The sequence below is a fragment of the Rhincodon typus genome, chromosome 24 (assembly GCF_021869965.1).
Source record: "Rhincodon typus isolate 14 chromosome 24, sRhiTyp1.1, whole genome shotgun sequence".
Lineage (NCBI taxonomy): Eukaryota > Metazoa > Chordata > Chondrichthyes > Orectolobiformes > Rhincodontidae > Rhincodon > Rhincodon typus.
The window spans coordinates 7,446,324-7,461,989 of record NC_063355.1 but is presented as its reverse complement, the minus strand read 5'-3'; the positions used below and the strand labels follow the sequence as shown (position 1 = coordinate 7,461,989).

Genomic DNA, 15,666 nt, shown 5'->3' with positions numbered 1-15,666 from the left:
AGTAAATTCTCTACTGAGACGGCAGTGAGTCTTGGGAATTCTCTGCCCCAAAGGACTGTGGAAGTTCGGTCATTAAGTTTAAGGCAGAGATTGATAGATTTCTATTTATGGACGCGATTGAGGAATATGGTGTTGAGGCAGATGATGTCATGACAGATGTTTTCTAATCAAACTATTCAGGGATTTAATAACACACCTCTGGAGCACGTGGAACTTGAACTCAAGCCTCCTGGCTCAGAGATAGGGACATTACCAGTCATGATATCAAATGGCAGAGCTGGTTCCAGGATCGAATAGCCTATTCCTTTCTTTCTATGTTCCATGCTATAAATGTGAATGGAATGTAATGCTGTGCCGTCATATTATTTGTAGGTTTCTATCTATTCTTTTCTGATACAATTAGTTCGAATTTCTGCCTGTTCATTTCCACATTGGGCAAGTAGTTTATATATTTCTGAAAAGTTTTGCGTTTGTGTAATTAGTACTAATGAGATTCCGTTATGAAATATTTCTTAAATGCTGATATCCATCAATAACTTCCAGGATGACCGTATTGGTGCAGTAAGTAACCTTTATTCAGCACAAGAAAGGCTTGATACATTACGGTATCTCGAACGATATCATTGACAGTAGTTACATCGCCTTACCGACCCCAAACAAATGGGCACTTTTTTTTTCGAACGGCAAAATCCAGACCAGTATCTTGCTGAATGGTAAGGACCATTCGACGGCCAAATGTTGAGTTTAATATTCATGTTCTTGCGTTACTGACAGTAAGTTGATTTAAAGCCTGAACAAAGTCAAGGGCTTTATTGACAAGTTTCAATGCTCCAGATTATCGACATGAACTGACAAACTGATAACATTATCTTCAGCGTTAAAATTTATATTGATCAACTTCAAATTCACCGTCACCACATTGTTTGGTTTTAATTCCAGTCGGTCGTGATGTTTATTCTATGTTCAACTGCCATAAACTCATAATATCTGCGTTCGATTTTATTTTCTTCAGCTGCATTTCTCACTGTTTTGAATCTCTTTCAGTCAGTCACCACCAGTGTCGCTGTGGAGCAGCCTGAATTGAATAAACCTGATCGCATATAACTTGAAGAGAAAGAGAATGAAATGGTGAAGGTGTTGTCTTCGCTCTGTGCTACGCTGAACAATTGACAATGGGGTGGCTACTTTGTATAGAGAAGCATGCAAGGCAGGTGATGTGGTCATAGTAACGTCACTGCTGCTAGTAATCCAGAACCCCAGATTAATTTTGGGGACGTGGGGCAGACGGTGAAATTTGAATTCAACAAGAAAGCTAGCCAATAACAACCATGTAACTATTAGCATTCTCAAGAAGGGTCACTCGACTCGAAACGTTAATCTTGCTTTCTCTCCATAGATGCTGCCAGACCCGCTGAGTTATTCTAGCAATTTCTATTTTTGAAACTATTACCGATTTTCCTCAGACCCATATGATTCACTAATGTCCTTTAGGGAAGGAAATCGCCGTCCTTAGCTGATCTGACCGACATGTAACTCTTTAACTGGTCTCTGGACAATTAGAGATAGACAATAAATGCTGGCCTAGCCATTGATGTCCAGGTCCCATGAGCACATAAAAAAAAATGCGCAGTGTAGGCACCTACTTGCTATAATTTCTCACGCTCACGAATTACCTACTGTAAGATATTTTCATTCTATCAATGATATTGCTGCTACAAAATGACCGATATTTAGCATTTCTCAACAGGCCCTATGTTAGGAAAAGAGCAATCAATTGACTTCAGTAGTCGAGCTTTTGTTGGATTAAATAACAGTAACAAAAAATAACAATCATTTTCCAAGCTTGCGACGTACATTTCAGAATGCTAACTGTTCTATCTTTTAATGCATTCTGGGATATTAATAGGCCCCATCCACCGTCGATCTGAATAATTTCCTTGTTTTTTTCAAAGATTTTCAATTGTTGCGGTGCTGAGAGATTATTAGTTCTCTTTCTGGTGCATTATCCGCTTACTTGCCAGTATCTAAATGAATTGAGACTAAACGTCGCAGCTTGCATTTAACCTACTCAAGCCGTCGCGAAAAACAAAATAAAAACCGAAAGTTTTGAGTTCTGAGGAAGGATCACCGGACCGGAAACGTTAACTCTCATTCTTTCTTCACAGATGCTGCTAGACCTGCTGAGCTCTTCTAGCAACTTCTGCTTTATGTTTGCGATAAACAAAATGCTTTCTTTTCATTAATTGCTAAATCATAATCTCTCAAAGTCTCGCTATTAATCAATCTCAAACAAGGTGTCATCTGCAAGGCTTTCTAGTCAATCCCCAACTCCAGTTTGCATAGATTTTGAACAAAGTAAGCTTGACCTTTCCTCGGGACTTCTCCGGAATTAAGTTGGCTGAGACATTACAGTAACCGGCCCAAAATGGGGAAAACTGAAATATTTATCATACCGGCACAATGTTAAGTGGGGAACATTCGGCCGAATGGTGCAGAAAGCGCAACAAACAAACATTTCCCTGGAATCTGAAAATGTTGGGCCCGGTGAACAGTGCGCTTTTACATCGCATTCCGAAAATGATCTTCTTTTGGTGCTCGGATCGCCTCCTTGGAAAAAGCTTCAAATCTTCTGAGGAATACGATGACACAAATCAGCAGAATGGCCTGAATGATAATGAAGGCGAACAGCAGGATCTGGCAGATCAGAACCAAGCTACAGTACCAGTCTTGGCAGCTAGACACTACTTCATCTTCCGTTAGATACAAGATGAGTCTTCCTTGGAGTTCTGCCGGCGAGGAGCACTTTAATTTCTTGTACATAGTTCGGTTTTCCTGCTTGAGGAGCCATGATCTCAGATATAAAATGTCACAATCACAGATCCATGGGTTCCTGTCCAATGAGACCGATCTCAGCTCACTCAGTGTGTCGAAAAGGCCGCTGGGAATGGAAGCAAGTTTGTTGTCGTTCAATTTGATCTCGGTGACGCTGGCCTCAAAGCGTTGGGGAATGGTATCTACATTCAGTTCCAGGCGACTGCAATCAGCAGAGGTCCCGGAACAGCGGCACATTGGCGGACATTGGAAAACCACTGGAACCAAAGAGAGAAACACGAGGAAAACCTCTTGGGGTCTCAACATTGACATTCCTGCAAACAACATTCACGGGTTAGCTCGCAAAGAAAGGTGAAATGTGACAGATAGAGGAAAAAGTATGCACGCACGAAGCAAATGCAATGCTTAAACGTAGCCCAATACCCTTGCTGCGGGAAAACCATCTACCTAAATTACAAATTCAGACTATTGTGGTGTGATTATTAGACACAATGTGCAAAAGGGAATTCGGAAGGCTAATGGAATACTGGCCCTTAATTCAAGCGGTTTGCAATACAACAGTAGAGAATTCTTATTGCACTATACAACGTGCTGGTGAGATTACATCTGGAGTGCAGAGGGCTGTTTTGGTCCCCTTGTTTAAGGGAAGATATCGTTTATTTGGAGGCAATTCAGAGAAGGTTCACTGTAATGATCCCGTATATGGGGGTATTGTCTTACGAGTAAATGCTAAACAGGTTGGGACTCTACTCACTGGAGTTTAGAAGAATGAGAGATGATCTCACTGCGACATATAGGATTCTAAAGGACCTTGACAGGGTAAAGGCAGAGAAGATGTCTCCCTGGTCTCTATCTCCACCTATCCGCCCACTCCTTGTATTCAGCTTAAATACCACCTTTTTCCTAGCATCTGTAAGCTCTGAAGGAAGACCATTGGATCGAATCATGAACTCTGCTTTCTGTCCACAGATGCTGCCAGACCTGCAAGTTCGGAGTTTATATCAAAGTGGCTTCAAGAAATGAAATTAACTACAAGAGATGGAATATGACCAACTGTCTTATAAGACAGCACGAAATCACAAAACAACATGATTTTGCCTATCGGCTCTCTCTGCATTCAGCTTGTACTCCATTCCTGGATTTGCTAGAGTCACACATGGGGGTGGCGGGGTCGGGGGTGGGGGCTGGAGAAAGGGGGAAATAATATTAATGAAACATGTGCGGTGGCAGCTACACACTGCTTGGGAAATTATTGTAGGTGAGTTTAAGTGTGGAAATATAGGGTTATATTGAGCCGCACAGAACAGAAAGTCCGTGGTTTCTCACTCATCTGTGCCGGGGGCTGCAACCAGAGAAGGAGTATGAAAGATCCAGTGGACTGTCTGACGCTCCAATATATTGACAAGAACGCACTTGCTGAGTAGCTAAATGGGTAAATGTGTCTAAATTGCACTTTAAGCGCCGTGTAAGTGAGTAGCTATAAAAAATTAACATAAAGTTGAAGTCATTACTGCGAGACATTTGTCGATGTTTTTCAACCACTTGCTCTTTGATGATCTGTAAAAATAAAGGGAACAATGAAAATGTTACAATGGGAGGAAAATTGCATAAGCCAATTACGTTTTCCGTTTTGTATGAGGAATGTTCGCTTTAGGACGTAGGGTTTCGTATTTGTAGCTACTTCACTTAGGACCAGCATTGTGATGCACACATTGTCACTAAAGACGAAGGGAGCATCTCATAGAAACCTATAAAATACTAAAAGGACTAGACTGAGTAAAGGCAGGAAGGACGTTCGCGATGACATGGAGTCCAGAGTGATGATCTTGTGGAATTCTCTTCTACAGAAATTGGTTGAGGCCAAACCATTGAAAGCTTTCCGAAAGGGGTTTTATATATAGTTCTTCGGGCTAAAGGGTTCAAAGGGTATGGGGAGAAAATGGGAACAGGGGACTGAGTTAGATGATCAGTCATGATCATATTGAATGGCAGAGTAGGCTCGGAGGGCCAAATGACCTCCAACTGCTCCTGTTTCCCACGTTGCATTGTTCCCTTGCAATTCTTCCTCGTTTGATTTATCATAAGCCATCGCTCAGAACATATATCTTGTATTTTTCCACCCTTCTCAATATCTCCTGCTGTGGAATCCTTTTTCTTTGTATTAAAATCAGCAAATTACTTTGGGAGTCTTTCTTGCATTAAAAGTGTTGCATCAACTGATAGAAATTCTCCAACTCGCCTTCTTAAGATAGACGTTTCTTAAGATAAAATGAGTCCACGTCGGATCTGTGGGTGGGAGTCCCATTAGGCTCCCGTGTAAAATATACCACGAAATCTCAGGAATTACAGGCAGGTAAACTTAGAATAGTCCAGTCTTGATGTACCGCTTCCAATGTTCTCATCATGTTACTCACACGAAATTTTACAAAAAACACCATGAACAGAATAAATCAGGAATAATCCTGCCCACCCAACACTTTATTTCATGTGTATACGTCCTTCTCAATCATTCTGCAAAAACAAATTTTGCAATAGATATTGCCGTAGGTATTAGATCGCGTCACACGCGGTGGTGTTTTGGCATCAGTAGTTATCGGTATAAGTACAGGCGTCAAATTCATATCTATGTGCTCCAAACGCGATATATATTACTTCCCATAACAATTACCCCCTTTCATATCGGCTAAATTGAAGGGAAATCAATTTTACATTCCACTTCTTGGCTGCAATAGTTTTAAACCCATATAATGCAAATTAAACTACGCATTTTTCTAACTTCGAGATAACCATTCCTGTTGAAGAGAGGCATCTCTGCTCCAGCTGATAATGGGACTACGTCACTACAAACACGTTAGCCGGAATCAACAGTCCCATCCCGCTACCTCGTTAAGACCTGCGCAGAGTATACGCTAGATCAGACCAACGAATCACAACATGAACTCATTGTTTTAAAAAAGTCATCGAATTCTATAGTAATTAGTAACTCTACTACTGTTTGGTTGTTTAAAACTCGTGGATTCATTTGACCGATAATATTTCAGAGTAACTCGAGTCAGCTCTGAGCGGTTTGGAGTATTATAAATTAGGTGAGAGGGGTGGGTGAGAGGTGGGAGGAGATATGTACAAAACAAGAGGATATGGCAGCATTGGGTAACGATACTAAGAATGGGACAGGAAGGGACAGAGAACACAAACAGAGAAAAACAGCAAATAAATAAGATTGAACGTGGAACAAAATGGTAAAAATTCGAAACTTATGGCTTTTTGCTTCAATATGGCTAGTATTCAGAACACAGTAGATTATTTGAGAGTGCAAATTCAAGTTAACTGGTCTGATCTTATGTACAAGGTCAGAAATCACACAACATCAGCTTATAGTCTAACAGGTTTATTTGAAAACACAAGCTTTCAGAGTCTTACTCCTTCTTCAGGTATTAGTGAGAGAGGTCGTATCAGACACAGAATTTATAAATAAAAAATCAAAGGGTTGCACCACTTATGAGGATGTACTAAACAAATCTAAGATGCTGTTAAATCTTTAATCAGTTAGAAGGTTTTAATTGATTAATATGTATATGTAAATACCCGAAATCCTTTGAAGTCACCGTCCTGAGGAAACTAAAGGTTTTATCAGTGTAAAGAAGAGGTGCCATTTAGGTCAGACAATGCATATTAGGTGTGATGCCTTGTTTAGAATCTGTTCGTGTTTTGGTTTGGAGTCAGAATGGTTTTATTTCTAAAGTAAGAATTTATAAAACGCTGCATTGATTGACTGTCTATAAATAGTGTGCTTTTTGAACAAAATAGAATGCATCCACAAATACAAATTCACCCCATAGATTCACATGTGTGCATGTGTGTGTGCGCGTGTGTGTTTGTGAGAGAGAGAGTGTGAAAGAGACAGTGTGTGTATGAGAAATGATCTGTGTGAGAGAGACAGTGTTTATGAGAGAGGATCTGCGTGAGTGTGTGTGTGCGATAGTGTGTTTGTGTAAGTGAGTTTGTGTGTATGTATGCATGTGTGTGTGTTTGTGAGGGAGAGAGTGTGTGTGTGTGAGTGTGTGTATGAGAGAGGAACTGTGTGAGAGTGTGTATATGATAGTGTGTTTGTGTAAGTGAGTTTGTGTGTATGTTTGCATGCGTGTGTGTGTGTGCGTGAGAGAGAGAGAGAGAGAGTGAGATAGAGACAGAGACAGAGACAGAGATACGGAGAGTATAGTGTCGTGGGGTCACCTGTAGTGTGACATGAACCCAAGATCCCAGTTGCGGCTGTCTTCATGGGTACTGAACTTGGCTACCAGCCTCTGCTCAGCAATTCTGCGTTGTTGTGTATCCTACAGTTCGCTTGGAGGACATTTAGCCGATGATCCGAGGCTGAATGTCCTTGACCGCTGAAGTGCTCCCCCACTGAAGGTGTTCCCCCACTACATGTATGGCAGTACTCATGTGTATCAGCCAAAGTTGTCTATCTCATACGCTACAGGCAAGGATGCCCCAAGGCATGGTATATTGGCGAAACCATGCAGACGCTACCACAACAGATGAATGGACACCATGCAACAATCACCAGACAGGCATGTTGCCTCCCAGTGGGGGAGCACTTCTATAGTCAAGGACATTTAGCCTCGGATCTTTGGGTAAACGTCCTCCAAAGCAAGACTTCGGAATACACAACAACACAGAGTCCCTGAGCAAAGGCTGATAGCCAAGTCTGGTACCCATGACGACAGCCTCAATTAGGATCTTGGGTTCATGGCGCACGACAGGTGACCCCACCACACTATACACACAAACACACACACACACACACACACACACACACACACAGATCCTCTCTCATACATACACACTCACTCTCTCTCTCTCCATCACACACACACACTCTCTCTCTCACACACACACACTCACACATACACACACACATCCTCTCTTATACACATACCGTCTCTCACACACATGTGCAAACTCTCACACAGATCCTCTCTCATACACACACTGTCTCTCTCTCTCTCTTTCTCACACACACACACAGATCCTCTCTCATACACACACTGTCTGTCAAGCACGCACCCACACAAGCACACACACTCTCTCTCTCTCTCTCTCTCCATCTCACACACACACACACATACACACACACACACACATAACACACACACACATACACATACACATCCTCTCTTGTACACACATTGTCTCTCACACAGATCCTCTCTCTCTCACACACTGTCTCTCTCTCCATCTCTCTCTCACACACACACACACACACACACATGCACACATGTGAATCTATGGCGTGAATTTGTATTTACGGATACATTCATTTTGTTCAAAAAGCCCACAAATTTATAGGCGATCAGTCAATGCGTCATTTTATAAATTCCTACTTTAGAAATAAAACCAGTCTGATTCCAAAACAAAACACAAACAGATTCTAAACAAGGCCTCACACGACCCAAAACATCAGGTTTCCTGCTCCTCTGATGCTGCCTGGCCTGCTGTGTTCCTCCAGCTCCACGCTGTGTTATCTCACACCTTACATGCATTGTCTGACCTAAACTGTCACCTGTTCTTTACACTGATAAAGGACAGTGACTTCAAAGGAATTTGGGGATTTATATATACATATTACCTTCTAAATGATTAAAGATTTAACAGCATCTTAGATTTGTTTAGTACATCCTCGTACACGAGGGTGTGACCCTTTGATCTTTTATTTATAAATTCTATGTCTGACACCACCTGTCTCACTAACACCTGAAGGAGAAAGACTCTGAAAGCTTGTGTTTTCAAATAAACCTACTGGACTATAACCTGGTGTTGTATAACCTGATTTCTGACCTTGTCCACCCCAGTCCAACACCAGCACCTCCACATCATGATCTTATGTCGACAAACAAGAGCATGGAAGAACACGGCAAGCCATGCAGGATCTGGAGGAAAGGAGCAGTCAACGTTTCAGGTATTACCCTTCTTCAGGACTGTTACCGAAACATAGTTTCAACCAGATCAAAACTAGGAATTAAATAATATGATTTTCTGAAAGGTCAAGCAGGAAGGAAAGGATGGTGAGGTGGCACTGTTGGTAAGGAATGAAATAAGTACGATAGCAACAAATGATCTTGACTCGGAAAATGTAGAATCCATATTGGTGGAGGGAAGAAATAAAAAGGGAAGGAAGACACTAGCTTGAGTAATCTACAAACCCTCTAAGAGTAGCTACATGGTGAGACATTGAATAAATTAGGATAAAATGAGGATATGCAGCAAAGGCAGTATATTATTCACGGGTAACTTTAATCTATATGTAGATTAGGATAAAGTCAGAAGTCACATGGCACTAGGTTTTAGCCCAACAGGTTTATTTCAAATCATAAGCTTTTGGAGTGCTGTTCCTTCATCAGGTGATGGAGCAGCGCTTCGAAAACTTGCGATTTCAAATAAACATGGGCTATAAGCTAGTGTTGTGTGACTTCTGACTTCGTCCACCCCAGTCCAACACCAGCACCTCCACATCATAGATTGGGGTAATCAGATTAGCAGAGGAAGCCCTGATGAAGAATTCATAGAGTGCATTCAGGGCAGTTTACTAGAACAACATGTTGTGGATCTAGCAGGGATCAGGTTATTTTGGATCTGGTGATGTGTAACCAGGCAATTTAATAAATGATGTTAGAGTAAAAGGTCCCCTCAAAAAATTCCCCATAACATTGTGGAATTAAACATTCAGTTTGAGAGGGAGCAACTTGGGTTAGAAGCTATTGTATTAAGCTTAAACAGGGATAATTTCAAAAAATGGGAGCAGAGATGGCTGGAGTGGACTGGGAGAGGATTTTACCAGCAAAGATGGATGAGGGACAATGGCAGATGTTTTAGAAAGTAGTACATAGCCCATAGCAAAGATATATCCCAGTGAGGGAAGAAGGATTCTAGAAAGGGAATAAGCCAATAATGGTAAACCAATGAAGTTAAGGATACATCAGAGTGAAATAAAAAACCATACAATGTGGCAAGGATTAATGGTAAGTCAGATGATTGAGAAGATTTTACAAACCAACAAAAGATGACAAAACAAACCAAAAAGGGAGAAAATAAACTTTGAGGGCAAATGTGCAAGTAATATCAAGAAGGACCACCAGAACTTCTTTAAATATATAAAAAGAGAGAAACAAAATGAACACTGGCCCCTTAGAGAATGAGGCTGGGGAAATAATAACAAGGAATTAGGAAATGGCAGCAGAATTGAATGAATGCATCATTCTTCATAGTTGAAAACATTAATAGCATACTAAATATTCAAGGAGCAGAAGAAAACAGGAAATATAGATAATAATTATCACTAGAAAAAAAGTGATGGGAAACTATTTTGGCTAAAGACAAGTACATCCCCTGGACTTGATTGCATGCAGCATAGTATATTAAGGAAGTCACTACAGAGATAGTGGATACTCTGGTGGTAACCTTCCAGGAATCTTTAGATTATGGAAAAGAGCAAGAGGATTGGAAAATTGCCAATGTAACAGCTTTATTTAAAAATGGAAAGGACCAAAAAAGGGGAATGACAGACCAATTATCTTAAAGTTTATTATTGGGAAAATTTTAGACTGTATTATAAAGGATAGAACAGCAGAGCATTTAAAAATACATATGATCGTGCACAGTCAGCATGGCTTCATGGAGGGGAAATGAAGCTTGATGAATTTTCTAGAATTCTTTGAGGTGTAAACAAGCAAGATAGATAAAGGGGAAGCAGTGGATGAAATAGATTTGGATTTTCAAAAGGCATTTGATAAGGCACCACAAGTTCAACTACTTAATTAGATATGAGTCCGTGGTGTTTGGAGATAGCATTGGGATAAAGGGTGCATTCTCAATATAATAGCATGTAACTAGTTGAAGGCCACAGGGATTAGTGTTGGGGTCACAGTTATTTACAATATATACGAATGACTTGGGTGAGGAAAGAGAATGTACTTAGCCAAGATTGCAGATGCTATGAAAATATATAGAAAGGGGAGTGGTGAGAATGGCATGAGGAGTCTCAAAGAAATATGGTCAGGTTAAGTGAGCAGGCAAAAATTTGGCAGGTGGACTATAATATGGAGAAATGTGAGATTATGCACTTTGTCTGATAGAATAGAGAAGTTGAATATTATTTAAATGGAGAAAGACTACAGAAAGCTATGGAAGAAGGATTTGTGAGTCCTTGTCCATGAATCACAGAATGCTAATATCCAAGTTAAGTGGGTATTGGGGAAGGTAAATAGAATGTTGGTCTTGCAAATGGAATGGACTATTAAAGTAGCAAGACTTTACAAGGCATTAGTCAGACCCCAGCTGGAAGACTATGAACAGTTTCAGTCTACTTATCTGAGGAGTAAAGTACTGGCATTGGAGGCAGAGAAGGTTTACTAGACTAATTCCAAGTATGGTGGGTCTGTCTTACAAGGAGAGGTTGAGTAGATTGGGCCTGTACTTCTTGCAGTGTAGAAGAATAACAGCCGATTTAATTGAAGTACACTAGATTTTTAGGGAACTTGACAGGGTGGATGTGGAATGATTGATTTCCCTTGTGGGAGAGTCTAGGGCCAGAGGGCATAATCTCAGAAGGGGTCACATATTTAAGATAGAGATGATGAAGAATCTCTTGGAGGGTAGTGAATCTGTGGAATTATTTACCACAGAGGGCTGATGACTTTGAATCATTAAGTATATTCAAGGATAAGACAGACAGATTTTTGATCAGTAATACAATCAAGGGTTATTGGGAGGGAAGCAGGAAATTGTAAATTATGATTATTAGATCAGCCATGATTTAATTGAATGATAGAGGCAAACTCGATGGGCTGACTGGCATATCTCCCTGTTGTGTCTTTTGTTTGTCTGGTCTCAGGTCATATTCCATACCATTCTATACTAGACTGTACAAAAGAACTTGAGCAGAAGGTCAAGACTTAATGATTGGCTTCATTTAACGTATTCTATTAGTGCTACACTTCAACCAAGCAGATGTTCAAATACATTTTGAGCTTGACTATCTGTCAGGCTCAATTATTGTTCATCCTGCTTATGGTGTTTCCGCTAATATTTACTTTAAAATGTTTGGCAACAAGCTGAATATTATTGTTCACAGCTACCTCTCCTTCTAGAGAAAGCATGCTGTGACCATTGGCATGCATCATGCTTTCTGTGACAATTGGGCACTGTGGGGGTTTGGGTACATTGGTAACCCCAAAATGATGCTTAGAATTAAATTTGTAAGTTCCCTTTGGAATTTTGAGTTTTGTGAGAGCATGCCTTTGGCACTGTCTGCCCTCATTTGTTTGTGTTGACAAATTATAAAGTAGATTTCTCTGCCCAAAGGGAAACATATAATCCACATGTGGTACCACAGAACGTTTCAGTGGGATTCATTTCATTGTCCTTGGCATGTGCGACCAAATCAAGTCCTGTCGAAATGTAGATTCACATAGACACTGTGCCTTTACACACACGCGTGCACACATTTGGTTGTCCTATCAATTAAACAATATCAATTACAGAATGCATGCATATTGGACTCCACAGTGCTTCAGAACGCACCATATTTACAGACAACGAAAACAGACCAGACCATATAAATTCAGAGCGGGACAAAACAACAGCGTTTCAAAGGACGCTACACAGCACTGACGATGTCACCTGAAAGGGAGATGAAATGTTTGCACGAAAACCAGACAGCTCGGCGAACCAACCAACAACTCCAGCTTTTGGTCATCTGCTTCTTTAGCTCGATATCAATCTTGACTAATTGCCTCGTCAAATTAGCTGTCTGTATGTCTTTAAGACGTCTTTTAAATACAAATGTTTGTTGTTGAAACAAAACAATCCTAATATTTTATTGTGCAAATTCTGAATTACCCTGGAATAATTATTAGATACTTCCAAGAGTTTTGCATCCCTCGTTTTCAGAGAGAAAATTTGCACTTACTGTGACTCCCAGTAAAAGCGCCCACTACCTATGTCTGCCCAATGGTCAATTTGAAAGTGCGTATCCTTATTTATGACAAATTTCAACCGCCACATTTAGAATTGAAGCTGCCCCTCCTTACCTGGAATATAGCACGTCGAAACGCTACTTGGGAGTTAGTACCAAAGATCTACTTGTCCTTGAGGATAGGGTTATGTCCTAGAGGGCGGTGGTATTTAAAACACAGTAATGCTTGGACACCAAACAAGTCCTCAGAGTTGACTTCAACAGGATGGCCATAAATAACATTAATGATTTCCTCTGGTATAAGTTACAAGGTAACGCATTTCTTTCGCTTTCATGGGAAATCCGGAGTTTTTTTGGCACATATTCTCCCAATCACCTGTCACAATTCAGTGAAACGTCGATAAAAACCGCAATGATTATTTTGACTGAGTGCATTTCTGCAGTTTTCACCGAGTCTACCGCGGGAGAATCACCTGAAATATTTCCCCGAAGAAAAAGCAGACCATTCAAATAAATCACACAAAGTAGAGTGGGAGTAAACGTTTGTTTAAACATCTTGTTAGCTAGCATGCTAGCTAGAAATATTGAAAATTGATTTTGGCATCTTATAGGCTAATACTGAACTTTTACTGCACTTTCTAATATCGCTCTGTTTTCAGAAAATGCACAATTATAAATAAAGTCATTATTAATTTTAGGCTGCGTTCGTTGGTCTAAAAACCATTGGATTTATTTGTGGGAACAGGAGAATGCTGTGGATAGCTTCTGATTTTTGCTGAACTGCTTGCACAAGAATAAGCAAGGAATAGAGGAATATGGACCAAGGGCAGGCGGAAGGGAGTAGTTTAATTTGACGTCATGTTCGGCACAACATCTTGGGCCAAAGGGTCCGTTCCCGTGCCGTATAGTTCTATGTCCTATGTTCTACTCGCTCTAAATGGGGGTAGGGGTGCAATTGTTAGTTTTGGGAGATCTATAGGTTTTGATGAAGAGTTTGAATTATGGAAATACCAGTCTGCTCAGAGAAACTTTCCAAACGGAACAACTGGGAAACATCCCAAATTATGCAAACAAACATTACGGAGCAGGCTGAAATAAACTGCGACCGGCTGGCTGCATTCTCCCACTTCAAACTTCTAGCTTTTAATACCATGAACACATTTGTTTCTTTGATCTTGATTCTATTTTTGCTTGTAATAAATATGCCTTCGTACTTTTAAAGTGTCTCACATCCTGTCTTCTTCTCTCCTCTCATTGCAGATCTATGAACCCTTTAACGAAAGCAAAATTCTGAAAACCCGCAATTGAAAACAGAAGACGTTGAAATTATCAATAGATTAGGAATCATAATGGAAAGAAAGGCAGAATTATCATTTCAGGTGAGGTCTTTGACCCGAAATAACCCCCTCTCTATATATCATGCCTGAGCGGCCGGTTATTCGTACTGTTTCCCTCTTTTTTGTGTATGAAACATTTCACCACCTCTTATCTTCTTACCTAAACCGAGCATCAAAGTCTTTACTCGTCCCCTTTTTAGTCGTTTCAACATTGGTGCTGCTGCGTTTTGTAGGGTTCAACGATGGGTGTGGAGCTCCTACACAAAAGACAGGTTTAAAACAGGCTTTAACAGCTTTCCGAGATGTTTAAGTATATCCGGCCGCTGTAGTAGATGAGTTGGCATCTTTTTTTTGCTGTTATCTCTGACACCCTCTGGGAGTTGCATATTATCTCAGTATGACAACGGAACCTGCCAAATGGAATTCAGATCTTTGCAAACAAAATGCAGGCAGCAGTTGCCATTGCTGTAATGCTGCAGTTAAAATGTGCTTCCTTCATAACAAAGGGTAAGTTGAATGGTCTCACCACATGACCTTTGCAGCTGGGCGACTTTACATTTCACTAATACATATGAAACAACATTCATCAATATAAAATGAAGTCTCCTGGAGATAAATACGTTACTTTCACTGAGGATATAGACTTCCTGTCTGTCACAATTACTGTCAAACAATGCACAATATCTATTAGGTCAAGTTCCTCCAATGAGGCATGCTGACAAATGGCTTTGACAGTCTACTCAGAGATCCACCGCACAGGATCAGCCCTCTCCTTTCCCACAGAGTCTCGAGGACGCCACTTGCTGACCAGCCTGACAGACTTGTTGGAGAGAATTCTAGGATTTTGACCCAATTTGAAGCACCAACCAAACAGTGAGAATTCACATCTGTCCAGGAATATGTTTATGTAACTGTTTATAATAACTCACATGGGCAGTCTGAAACATTAGAAAAATGTAACTCCTTATAACATTAAACTGTGGAAGTTGAGGTTGTTGGAAATGCCATAAATGTTATATTGGAGAAAGCTGGCTTTGACCAAGCACATGAAATATAAGGGTAAGATGGCATTATCTGTCTGGTGAACTTTTGTTGCACTCTTTCTGCAGCAGGTACATTTCTGTATTCCAGAAATGGTCTCATGTGGTCTCACTAGGGTTCTATATAATTACAGCAATATATCTTTATTCCTGTATTCAAATCCTCTTGCAATAAACAGCAACATTCCAGTGGCCTTTCGAATTCCTTGCTCTACCTGCAAGTTAACTTTCAGTGACGTATGAACAAAAACACCCAGACTCTTTTGGATGCCAACATGTCTCAACCTCTTACTATTTTAGAAATATTCTGTGCCTCTATTCTTTCTAAGAATGTGGATAACCTCACACTTATTCACATCTATATTTCCTCTGCCATGTCTTTAATCTATCTCTTAACTTGTCCAAATCCTATTCAAATCTTTTTGCATCTTCATCATAAATCATTTTCCCATCTGGTTTGAGTCATCAGCAAATTTGAAAA

At 40.4% G+C, this 15,666-nt stretch overlaps 1 protein-coding gene across 4 annotated transcripts; it reads right to left on the bottom strand.

Annotated features, from left to right (window-relative positions):
- Positions 1–553: 553 nt before the first annotated feature.
- gp1bb (glycoprotein Ib platelet subunit beta) lies at positions 554–15,129 on the bottom strand. 4 transcript variants are annotated; one of them, XM_048611420.1, is made up of 3 exons: positions 14,306–14,497; positions 4,344–4,389; positions 554–3,146 (listed from the first exon to the last, which is right to left on the bottom strand). In XM_048611420.1, the coding sequence occupies exons 2-3, from the start codon at positions 4,351–4,353 to the stop codon at positions 2,560–2,562; spliced, it is 597 nt and encodes a 198-aa protein (XP_048467377.1). In that variant the 5' UTR covers positions 4,354–4,389; positions 14,306–14,497; the 3' UTR covers positions 554–2,559. The 4 variants fall into 4 exon arrangements, with proteins under 4 accessions (XP_048467377.1, XP_048467379.1, XP_048467376.1 ...); XM_048611422.1 differs by having other exon boundaries at positions 554–3,089; XM_048611419.1 differs by lacking the exon at positions 4,344–4,389 and having other exon boundaries at positions 14,306–15,129.
- Positions 15,130–15,666: the final 537 nt, after the last annotated feature.

Coding starts and splice junctions, on each gene's coding strand:
- gp1bb (XM_048611419.1), bottom strand. CDS start 14,357: ATGTTGAAACGACTAAAAAGGGGACGAGTAAAGACTTTGATGCTCGGT. Junction 3,147..14,305: donor GACTTTGATGCTCGGTTTAG/GTAAGAAGATAA, acceptor TGTTGTTTGCAG/GAATGTCAATGTTGAGACCC.